This window comes from Tiliqua scincoides, chromosome 8 (assembly GCF_035046505.1).
Source record: "Tiliqua scincoides isolate rTilSci1 chromosome 8, rTilSci1.hap2, whole genome shotgun sequence".
Taxonomy (NCBI): Eukaryota; Metazoa; Chordata; class Lepidosauria; order Squamata; family Scincidae; genus Tiliqua; species Tiliqua scincoides.
Window position 1 is genome coordinate 49,788,000 of NC_089828.1, and position 12,696 is coordinate 49,800,695.

Consider the following 12,696-nt stretch of genomic DNA (forward strand, 5'->3'; position numbering starts at 1 on the left):
ACCGCTCAGGGGGCTGCAGGGGCTTGGGTACACTTGCCCAAGCCTCTTGCAGCCTCCCGGGGGTGTGGGGAGCCCTGTGCGACCTTCAACAGAGCTCCCCAGGTCAGGGAAAGTGAGAGTGGGGCGATCGTGCCTTGCCTCTGCTAAACTGGAAGCGGAGCGCGATCGCTCTACTTTCCCTTTGGATGGGGCTGCAGGGACTGGGGTGCACCCTGCAGTCCCTGCAGCAGCCGTCCCTGGGTGTGGGGAACCCTGCACTAGTCTCTGCAGGGCTCTCCAGGTCAGGGGAAGTGAGAGTGGAGAGATCATGCTCTGCTTCTGGTTTGGCGGAGGCAGAGTGCGATCTCTCTACTCTCACTTTCCCTGACCTGGGGAGCCCTGCAGGCGCTTGTTCCTGGCTCCCTGCACCCAGGGATGGCTGCTGCAGGGACTGGAGGGTGCACTGCACCACTGCCTCCTCCCTGCCTCCTGGCTGCCCCTGCCCCTTAAGGGGGAAGAAAACCAGGACCCTCAGGCTGGAGCGTCGTGATGCCCCAGTTTGAATACCACTGATCTGTAGCTTTAATCTCACTCTCTATTTTTTAGATTATCAACTAGTTTATCAACTAGTCCAGGGTTTCTCAAACCGTGGGTTATGACCCACGTGGTGGGTCGCGACCTGAGGTCAAGTGTGTCTCAGAAAGATGTCGACCACCATCTTGGATACTGGCAAATTAGGCAGCTGGTGCCATCTTGGAAGCTGGAACTGCGTTTGCCTAAGCATGCTCTGTATGTGTGACGCCATCTTGGAAGCTGGCAAACAGGGCAGGCAGCCATCTTTGAAGCTAGAACTGCGTTTGCCCCAGCTTGCCTATGTGCACTCAAAGCTCCTCCCAGGAGCAAAAGAGCGGCTTGCACAGGAGTGAGTGTGGCTGCTGAGTGTGTTCAGGGAGCGTTGCTGGATTATCTTGAGGTGGGCTGCAACCTCTCCCTGCAAATGGGGGGCATGTTTTTTTGTTCTGCTTTCTCTTCCCCCATTTCCTTCCAGTTCAAGCTCTGCCCTGTGATCCAGCCCCCTTCTCCCCCCACTTCCATCCAGCCCAAACCCTGCCCTTCCTACCCCCCTCCAGCCACTTAAACCTCAGCAGATCCCTGAAGTGGGGGATGTTTAAATACGTAGGTTTAAATATGTGTCAAGGTTTAAAAAGGCTTTTTCTCCTTATACTTTGCTATTGGAAAATGGCTGAGAAATAACCCAATAAAAGCTAATAAAACAACATGAGATACTCCCACTTTAATACATTGAACAGGTGGGATGCTTGGTAGCAATGGGGGTGTGGTGAGAATTTCAACAAGCTTCTGAGCTGGATTATTTTCTCTTGTCATTTGCAGTTTATGAACTACTAGGTGAGAACAGTGATGTCACTTCCTGCTTGATGTCACTTTCAGGTTGATGACATCACTTCCGGTGGATCCCAGACAGATTGTCATTCTGCAAAGTGGGTCCTGGTCTAAAAGTTGCGAGAATCACTGAACTAGTCTTTTGCTCTTAATAAATCAGTCTTTGAGACTTGTGTATAATATTGAGAGAGTTTTGGCATAAAAGACCTTCCCTTATGAGTTTCCTTTTCTCCTCAATGCAAGACCTCAAATATGAACACATCTGTAGTCCTTTGACTTCTGAAATAATATAATTTGGAATTGAACTGCGGCATCAATTAAGAGCTGGATACATTGGGCCCAGGCTTGATGGATCTTTTCACCACCTGGATTTAGTTCTTTGAGCACATGCGTTCTGGGTAATAAAACAGTCATTAGGCTAGGAATGTGATATTACAATGACCAGACTGAATGTTCCTTCTTCAAGGCAACCTTAGGAAGTGAAACCAGCAAAGAATTGGTCTTCAGAGTGTCACGAGTCTCTTAATGTGGCATGAGCTTTAATGGGCAAATAGAGCTGGGAGATACCATACATGAATCTGTTGACTTCAGTTGATGAGTTTCGAATCACAAAGGCTGGTCAAAGCCAAATTGATGTGGATGACTTGGCAACAGAGATTATCATACATGAGTCAACTGCAGTAAACAGGATTAAATAATCAGGACAAACTCATAGGTGTAGGTGAGTCCAGGCAAACCTCAGCCCTTGTAAGCGGATGCTCAGTTAGTGTGAACATGCAAGATTATTACTATTTGCTATGATAATCACCTTGATTAAGAAATGGAATGTCCTAGATGATATTTTATTATGGTTACTGTTCATTTTAAAGAATATTTTAGATGTATATATTTTCAGTAATCAGTCAGGGCATTCCCTTTTCTTGGTTAATCTTAAGAGGAAGGTATATTTTAAAACTCATTTTTTTGTTATAATTGGGCTGGATGTTCCTCCTTTGAAAAAGTTTAAGAACGTGAAGACATAGAGGTTGAATCTTGTCATCCGTGGATTTTGCATCTGCGAATTTGACTCAGTGCACGTCTCCTGACCTGCTCAACCTGTACCCTCTGAATTTGACAGGAGGCGTGTTCCTGTCATGTCTAGAGGGTGTTCCGGGTCTGGAAGGCCTTAGAAAAGCACTTCTGTTTTTTTAAGGGAAAAAAGGGGCTTTCTAAGGTTTTCCAGAGGCTTTAGAAGACCTTCTGTGACCTGGGTCTCTCCAAGCCATGGTCTCCCCAAGCCTCAGAACACCCTCTGGATATGACCATAGCACAGCCCCGGTAGTGCTCAGAGGTCTGGAATGCATGGGAACAGAACCTCGAGGCATGACTATAAGTTTACTCAAAATTTAATAAATTCGTAGAAGAATCCTTTCATCTCAAATAATTTTTCGCTTGACAAAGTCACAGGACCAGTGTTCCTTAATGTAATCTGCAAGTGCCATTATAAAGAATGGCAGTTAACCAAAAAAGTGACATTGGGACACAAGGCATTTTATCAGTGTGAAGTACTTTCTGTGCCACATTTCTTGATCATGCACAAACGAGTGCAGGATTCATTCCAGCTGCAGAGTGAGCATAATTAAGAAAATGGAAACAAATCTGTTTAGATTCTAGGAGGGTTTTTAAACCTTTCAGACTGCCTCTGCCAGATTTAAAAAAAGCAAGTTAAGTAAATTATTTTTGGGTTAACAGTGCTGTCTTATATTTTACAACCACAAAAAAGTGTGTCATCCTCTTTTAGAAGTCTAAAGAAGCAGAAAACTACTTTGTTTGAAATATTGTAAATTGAAAGGCACTTTAAAGGGGAACTGTAGATTCAGCAATGAAAATTTATGCACAGAACTCCCAGGGAACCCAGAATTGGAGAACCATTGCATGGGAGCAGTTGGGGAACTGGCAAGGGAACTTGTTTTTTTCAATCAATAACTTTTCTAGGTTAAAAAGCAGCATTTCAGTTCAGATTGAATCACCATTGAGGGATTTTCAAACTGAAAAGACTATTATGCAAAAACTTAAAAAGCATTAAGACAATTTGAGATTGGAGGATATGATGGGAAGAGTTTCCAGGTGTGTGTGGTTTAAAATGGAAGTACTCAATAATTGGCACCCTCTTCTGGAGGAAAAGTAAAATAGGAAGTTTTTCAGGGAAAACATTTCTGGAATCCAGAAAAACCGTAAGGAACTCTTCCTCTTCTCCCATGCTAAAGTGCCCAGGCCATTCTAGAAGTGATTCCTTTGCCCCACAGCATGTGTGGATAAAGCTGTATGTAGCTGCTCAGTGATAAAAACACAACCAGGAACCAAGGGTTGTGTTTTGTTTCTTTATTTGAGAAATTTTCTGGTGCCCTGAAGAGATTTAAATCTGTTTTAGCATACTTGTATTAGTTTTATTTATTAAATATAAATGCGTTGCATTCATTGTATCTGTAGCATAATTGTCTTTTCTTCCAATGTGAAAAGTAGTTAAATTTTCATTAGAAGGAAGAATTCAGTTGAACCGCATGCAACGTGGTTTATTAGTAAAATTCAAATTAGTGAAATTCAAACCTTTGAATTTCTTTGATTGAAAAATCTTTGTTGGAATATTTGTAAATGGCAACATAGGAAGCTGCCTTCTACTGAGTCAATTTCCATCTAGATCATATTGCCTGCACTGACCGCAGCTCTTCAGAATTCCAGGCGTCGGGATCTTTCCCAGCCTTACCTGGAAAGGCTAGTGATTGAAACTAACAACTTACAAAGCTTGTGATTAATGGCTAAACTCTGATTTCTGAGACTTTTCCCACCTGTGCGTATATTTGCACCTTTATAGATTTTGACTGTAAACCTCTTTGTGAAACTTTGGTTTAAAAGTGCTATGTAAATACTGTTAGTAATAATAATTGTGAGGACTCCCTGTGGGGGGAGGGGTGGGCCCCCCTGGCCTTTCAGAGGGGGACACCCTTGTGGAGGCCTCAGAACAGTTCACCAGAAGAAGGGGGGTTGTGTCACCCGGTTCCCCCTCTTTGGGTTGGCAGCATTTGCCAGTCAGGAGCAGGGGCTGCTAGCAGCAGATCCTTCTGCCTGCTCTTCTGACTTCCAACTGCCTTGTCATCCCTGGCCTCCAGGTTTATGTAGGGCAGGCCCCTCCCCTTCCCTCACAGGGATGGTACAAAAAGGGCCTGTCTCTGGGACTGCCCTCCCCTGGGATTACCACAACTCCTCCCCTTCCTCTCTCTGTTTCTCTCGCACCTCCTCTCACCTGGAGCTGCCAGGGTTGTTCCTGAGAGGGCTGGGAAGGCTGCTGCCTCTGCTCTGGTCTCTGCCTTTGGGGGATGGGCTGGCCCTGTCCACCTGAGTCCTGTAGCTCTGCAGATGGCTTGGGGAGGTTCAGCTGTGGGCTCCTGATGTCACAGCCAGGTGCCCTGCCCAGCAAGGCAGGCCCCGGCTGGTTGGGCGAGGGAGTGCTCCCCTTCCCCCCCAAGGTGGGGGAGGGGCGGCTGCCTAGCAGCCTAATGGCCTGCATCCTGTCTCCCCCCCTCCCTCCTCCAAGGCGGGGGGCGAAGCGGGGGGTTCGGCATGCAGTGTTTCTCTGCTGTGCCTTGCTGCCCACAGTAGTGCCCAGGCAGCTTATGGAGAGGTGGCCCCATGTTCCACCGGCTTCCTCCCTGATCCTCTGGCCCAGAAGCCTCCTCCCTGGGTTAGTTGGGGACTTGTGGGAGGAGGGGAACCCTGACAATAATCTATTAGCTTCATCTATTTCTCTTCAAGGCTATATTTATTTATAGTATATCTCACATTTTTATATCACCATTCCTGAAAGCTCAGGGTATTTTTGCACTTTTCTGTTCTCTCACAGTCTTCAAGTTGCTTGATGCACTCTTCAATCAAACTCTGTAATTACCAAGGTGAAGCCTTGACTGCAACAAATGTTTTTATGCAGGAGAAATGGCAAGGCTCCCTTCCCCCTCAGCACCCCAGGATCGCTGCACCAGATTGGAGTAACGACTCTCTAGGCATTTAAATGGGAGATGGAGGGGGTGATGGCAGCATTAGCTCCCTAGCTCCCTGCACCCCAGTCTGTCTTGTCTCCTACATCTTTGGTTCTTAATGCTCACAAACAAATGACTATTGGAGCATTTTCATACTACTTAAAATTTGGTATATCCATATTTCAGAACATCCTGATTTTTAGTGAGAATTTGAAAATGGAATACTTTTGTAAAGGACAAGAACAATAGAAATACTCTTGTTTCTGTTGGAAACTTGTGTCACCTTTCAAGCGCAGTTGAGGTGAAATTAGCTGGGGTGGTGTATTGATTCTTTATGTTGCCCTCACCTGCAGCAATATTTGCTATACTCTCTGAAGACTGTGTTAATGAGCTTTGAAGGGAATTATGTATTAACTCTGTTGGGGGAGAATGTTAAGACATCTCATATGAGATTGTCTGTTTACTTGGTGGTTCTTTTAAAAATGTTTTAATTACTATCTTCCTTGGGCATCCCAGTGGTGGGACAGGAAGGCAAGGTATCAGTATTTTAAGTAACATCACTGATTCCTTCATCTTAAACTCTATTACGTTTATAAATTATCAATAGTGCATTGTTGCAGAGTTTGACACCTTTGCTAGACTTTATTATACATATGTGTGTTTGGAGAGGTCATACCCAGATACTGCATTTAGGCCTATTGTGAAATAGAATTACAGGTCAAAGAATCCAGATCTTAGAATGACTTTGAGTGTTTTTTGTGGCTAAATGAAACAGTTTCTTCACAAAACTTTTAACAGGACAACTTTCCATTGATACTGAAATGGAAATTACATTGAGAAGATTTTAGGTTCACCATCTGCCAACCAGTGCATTTAGTATGGTGTACATGGAAAAAAGAAACTAGTGCACCAGATAAAGCTAGGCAAAGATCTTGTGAAAACCAACTTTGTATAGTTTAAGTGGTATTCTTTCTTTTCTTTTTGTCAATGGGAAACCTGTGATAACTAGGCCATAATCAAAGCATGCATCCTTTTGGACTCATTTAGTTACAAGATACATCTTTTGTTTACATCTGTTACATTCACAATAAGTAACATTTCTCTTATTTAGATTCTCTTTTCCTTTTTCTCTTTGATATAGAAGTTACTTCAATAAAATATACATAAAAATGAAATGCAATAGCAAATTGGCATTGCTTTCTCTGTCAAAAGTATGCTTACTTTATGCTACAGTAGCTTAAGTTTTTTTTAATGTTCTAATAGGAGAAGAGGGCCTTAAACTTTGTTTTTATTTTGGTGTTTGTCTGCAGGAACCTAGATTTTGGAGGTCAAGTGTATGTGTGTCTGTGTGTCTGTCTGTCTTTATTTTTTAAGAAATTGAGGAATATTTCTTGAGAATACTTAAATGAATGGAGAAGGATTTTGCCAATGGTTGTTAATATTAAAGCTTTGGGAATAAAAGACTTGAGCTGGTGAAAGTTATTCAACTGTCTGTTCTTGGATGTCTTGTTTAAAATATATCTCTGTATCAAATATATCTCTGTATCTGAGAGAAAGAACTGCGTGTTGGGTTTTGGGGAAGTAGTTTGGACTGAAGTGGGTAACCAAAAAGATTGTTCGGTTTCTAGCAATGCATTATAAATCACATCTGCGGACTCCTCAAGGTAACATTTGTTTCTTTATCTTGGGGCTGCATTGCAGCTGTATCAGTGCTAGAAAGTTGGAGAAGATTGGGCCATTAGTTACAGAAATTATTGGTAAATATATTAGGGCTGATTCTTTTAATAATGTAAAGAAAGTTGTCATCAGTTAAGTGCTGACATACGTTTGTTTTAGTTTCACATTACCTCCTGTGGCTGCTTGCCCTGTAACTCAAAAGTGCTTTTTTTTTTTTGTGAGGGGGGGAAGGAGTGATTATATAGTATTTCTCCAAACCTCTTCTTGTTCTGAGAACACTTCTCTTTCACCTTATCCAAGTTTGTAAGACATAAGAAACTGTCTTAATTGTTAGAGCTAGTGCATTTCACTGACAATAGCTTTCATAGTGACTTTGAATTCTGGCTGGTTTCTGTTTTACACAAAAAGGAATTAGAGGTGGTGCTTATTAATCTGCTCAGTTTTATTTTTGATTCTTTGGACTAAACTCTCAAGTTATTTATGCGCAGCTGCATAAAATTGACACATACCCAGTGGAAAATGAGTACTGAAAGTGTTTTGAAGCTAGTACTGTACTAGAAGATCCAGGACAGACTGCCCTATTATAAGGACAAAATTGTGCAGTTATTTCTCTGCTTTTCTTGGTGCATGGGACATTTTTTTCTTTTGAAATTTATTTCATAAATAAATAAATTTATGAAAGGTGGGGCGGGTGTCCAGTACTTGACAGTATTGTATAGATCAGTGTTTCGCAAACTGTGGGTTGGGACCCACTAGTTCGAAGCCAATTTCAGGTGGGTCCCCATTTATTTCAGTATTTTATTTTTAATATATTAGACTTGATACTACCATGGCATGTGACTGCATTTGGGGAAATGTTACAGACCTGTACTTTTAACAAGCTACTATGTATATTCTTTTAACAATGATAGTCAATGGGACTTGTTCCTGGGTAAGTGTGGGTAGGATAGCAGCCTAAGGTTGTTAAAAATGTTCCTGCTTGATGATGTCACTTCCGGTCATCACTTCCAGTGGGTCCTGACAGATTCTCATTCTAAAAAGTGGGTCCCAGTGCTAAATGTGTGAGAACCACTAATATGGATACTACAGCTTGTGAGAGGAAACTGAGCTGGTCTAGTGTTTAGGTTTATGTGATGTTTAAAAGTCTAAATTGCTAGTTGGGTAGCTTTATTCCTCTTTGCAGGATTGGCATCTAATCTCTTATTACTCTGTCTTGGCAAGAATGTTGGCTTTATGCTATTCTTATGGGATTGAGATCAGTTTTTTTAAAATTTGGGTCAAATAGGCATTGTAATGAAACAGAAATTAGGTTCCTTACCTAATTGTGCTGTGATTACAAAAACATAGTTGGTGTTGAATCTCAGTGCTTACATACTAGTCATAACTTTCCACTTAAAAGTGCTACCCACCTATGTACTTGTACTAGAATAATGAACAAGTGGTTGGTTGTTAGGGGGGGGGAAGAGAGAGAATCAAAGACTGCAGTTTCAAGCTTCCTGTGATTGGCTGCTAACATTGTTGAGCAATACCTCCAGGGTCTGAGCTGGTGTGGTGGGTGAAAGTGTTTCAGCTCTCCCATTAAGCTTTGATTTTTCTTCTTCTGTGCATTAATATAAGTATAGCGTCTGTATCATTCATTAAGCTGTTTTGTTGAGGGGGCATGGGAATACCATTTAAAAATTTCTGGTTTAATAGAACATTGAACATTAATTTAGAGGTACCTAGGAATGTCTGCCTTTGTAGTAGCAGTGCTTGAAATTCTTTTCTGCAACAAGGTATCTAAAGGGGTCGTGGGATACAGCAAAAAGGAAATCTTTTTTTATATCTGCATTTTCATGGGACACTCTTGTTAGCAGAGGCCCTTGACCTGTAAATGCACTCCCTTTTAAAAATTCAGTACCTCAACTCTTTTGCTATATATTTCTCATGACTGTGAATATGAGTAAATATCTGGTTTTATTGTATTTTTATTAAAGCAATGTCACTCCTGTGTTCTGCAGCAAAAAAGTCTTTGAATTTTTTCAATTTCCCCTAATTCTCGTGTATACGGGACGCACCCATATCCATGGATCCCATATCCACGGATTAGGTCTGGGCCTCCCCAGCATGGCCCCTTGGGGTGGGGTGGGGACTTTTGAGCCCAGCAGAAGCTGAGGACATGAGCACTGTAGGTAAAATAATTGAACTTCCAGTTTCATTGAGAAACCCAAAGTGACATTTTTAATGTATTATAAAACAGAAGGAGGCCAAGGGAAGCCCTGGAGGGCTTCCAGAACGGAAGAATAAGGGGGCATATCTGTATTTGTTTCTGGAGCATTCTGCTTACTACACTGCTCAAAACAATAAAGGGAACACTTAAACAACACATCCAAGATCTGAATGAACGAAACATTCCTATTAAATACTTTGTTCCTGACATAGTTGAATGTGCTGACAACAAAATCACACAACAATCATCAATGGAAATCACATTTATCAACCCATAGAGGTCTGGGTTTGGTGTCATACTCAAAATTGAAGTGGAAAAACACACTACAGGCTGTTCCAACTTCGATGTAATGTCCATAAAGCAAGTCAAAATGAGGCTCAGTAGTGTGTGTGGCCTCCACGTGCCTGTATGACCTCCCTACAATGCCTGGGCATGCTCCTGATGAGGTCTCGGATAGTCTCCGGAGGGATCACCTCCCAGACCTGGACTAAAGCATCTGCCAACTCCTGGACAGTCTGTGGTGCAACGTGGCGCTGGTGGATGGAGCAAGACATGATGTCCCAGATGTGTTCAATTGGATTCAGGTCTGGGGAACAGGCGGGCCAGTCCATAGCATCAATGCCTTCATCTTGCAGGAACTGCTGACACACTCCAGCCACATGAGGTCTAGCAGTGTCCTGCATTAGGAGGAACCCAGGGCCAACCGCGCCAGCATATGGTCTCACAAGGGGTCTGAGGATCTCATCTCGGTACCTAATGGCAGTTAAGCTACCTCTGGCGAGCACATGGAGGGCTGTGCGGCCCCCCAGAGAAATGCCACCCCACACCATTAGTGAACCACTGCCAAACCGGTCATGCTGAAGGATGTTGCAGGCAGCAGAACGTTCTCCCTGCCGTCTCCAGACTCTGTCACGTCTGTCACATGTGCTCAGTGTGAACCTGCTTTCATCTGCGAAGAGCATAGGGCGCCAGTGGCGAGGTTGCCAATCTTGGTGTTCTCTGGCAAATGCCAAACGTCCTGCACGGTGTCGGGCTGTCAGCACAACCCCCACCTGTGGACGTCGGGCCTTCATACCACCCTCATGGAGTCTGTTTCTGACTGTTTGAGCAGACATACGCACATTTGTGGCCTGCTGGAGGTCATTTTGCAGGGCTCTGGCAGTGCTGCTCCTGTTCCTCCTGGCACAAAGGCGGAGGTAGCGGTCCTGATGCTGGGTTGTTGCCCTCCTAAGGCCTCCTCCACGTCTCCTGGTGTACTGGCCTGTCTCCTGGTAGCGCCTCCATGCTCTGGACACTACACTGACAGACACAGCAAACCTTCTTGCCACAGCTCACATTGATGTGCCATCCTGGATGAGCTGCACTACCTGAGCCACTTGTGTGGGTTGCAGACTCCGCCTCATGCTGCCACTAGAGTGACAGCACCGCCAGCATTCAAAGGTCACCCAAACATCAGCCAGAAAGCATAGGGACTGCGAAGTGGTCTGTGGTCACCACCTGCAGAACCACTCCTTTATTGGGGGTGTCTTGTTACTCGCCTATGATTTCCACCTGTTGTCTACTCCATTTGTGCAACAGCATGTGAACTTGATTGTCAATCGGTGTGGTTTCCTAGGTGGGCAGTTTGATTTCACAGAAGTGTGATTGACTTGGAGTGACATTGTGTTGTTTAAGTGTTCCCTTTATTGTTTTGAGAAGTGTATTTGAGAATGCACCCAAATGCTCTGTTAAAGAAGTTGCTATTCCCTTTTTGTAGGTGGGAGGCAGTCCGGGCGGGGGGAGAGGAACTGACATTTGTTAGGAAATAATTAAACTGGTATAATGACTGGTTAGTGCTTGAGTGCAACTGTATGTTGTTGTATCTGTACATTTGAAACACTTGTGGGTAGGCACCTCAAAGAAAGCTAAACGAATGTAACAAAACGTCTTCAAACATATTCTGCAGGCATGCTTACCAACTCACTGTGACTGGCTGCTGCTTCTTGAGGGTACTTTTTAAAAACAGGAATTGAGTGAAAATGTTCAGAAGTAGTGATTGGTCTTGGTGGCATCTCCACTAACAATGCAACTCTTGGGAGCTCTGATTGCAAATGGAGGTTTCTGTATTTATGAAGGAAGCTTCTGTCTGTAGAGGGAGTTCCTGATGGCAGAAGTGCTGGTTGGGATGTCTCCCTCTGTCAGATGCCGGATACAAATTTACATTACAGTATGTTTTTCAGTTTGGGGTGTGAGTGAGTTGGGAGATAGAGGAGATACTGCAAACAAATTCAAAATACCTGACTCAAGGACTGAATTTTCAAGGTTTGTGTTTACCTAGGGACAGTTAAGAAAATGTTACTTTGCTGAGTTCTTTTTTAGGATGACTAGATGCCTCTAAGTTTCTGTATTGTTATATCTTTTACAATTTGATTGCAGAAGTGTACCTGAATCCTTGGCAAAGACGAAGACCTGTTTTCTGAAATGCTCATTGAGGTTAATGGAGTATAAACAAATAGATTAATTTTAAAGAAACCTTTCTCTTTTGTGTTGTAGTTTTTCCTTTTTACAAAATGTCATTTCACCTCTTTTCCTGAATATTTTGAAGGCAGTACAAAAATAAAGTGCATTTTCATTTGAGTGGAAAGGGAATTTAAAATTTTTTTTCAAACATCTGCCCTCTCCTCCTGGAAATCAAGACTTTGACTTTTCTTGAGGTGTTTCCATGTGCTAAACATCTTCATTTACTCCACTTCTTCCTTAGTGAGCACTTGTCCTGCTCCTTTACCTTCTTCTTGCATGGAGACAGCAATGTTTGTACCAGTGTGGAAATCAACCAGCACCAGCCTGTGTACTTTGTTAGTGAAGAACACCTCACCCTGGCCCAGCAGTCCAACAACCCTTTTCAAGGTAGGTTTTTCTGTGGATCCTTATCTGTTGTATTCCTGGAACATCCCTGAACATTTTTTGCCTGCTTTTTCTATGTGGAGGCTAAAAAAAAAAAAAATGTTCAGCATCTTTTCAGCTGTTTCTCAGCTGCTGCCAACTGTTGAAAGGTGACTTTCCTAACATAGAACAGTTTACTGTACTTTCAGAATCCACCCTCCTACTATTCCTACCAAATTTTCTATTCCCAGAGTGTAAAAAAAATACACTCTGACCTGTAGGTAGCCTCTTAGCAGATCTTTAGTGGATGGTGCCATACTGTGTTCTTGTACACTGTTCCCCTTCCTGCATAGTAGGATGTTTCTTGCCTCTAGTGACGAGTTTGTCAAATGGGTTAATTTCTGGTTACTTGTTGGAGCACCCAGATTCTTACACAATAGTTTCATTTTAATTTTAATGAGGTATCATAAATTCTTGTCTTGAAATTGTCAGCAGAGAGCAGCTCCTTTTACTGCACCTCAGTAAAACACAGTGTAGCCTATCCTGCTAGGCAAGGTA

General features: G+C 43.0%; 1 protein-coding gene across 1 annotated transcript in view; it reads left to right on the top strand.

Moving 5' to 3' along the window:
- MED13 (mediator complex subunit 13) overlaps nucleotides 1–12,696 on the top strand; it is a 130,328-nt gene that overhangs the window by 44,893 nt on the left and 72,739 nt on the right. Inside the window, exon 4 of the mRNA XM_066635020.1 lies at nucleotides 12,017–12,162. Within this exon, the coding sequence (XP_066491117.1) occupies nucleotides 12,017–12,162 (146 nt within the window). The remainder of the gene's footprint in view (nucleotides 1–12,016; nucleotides 12,163–12,696) is intronic.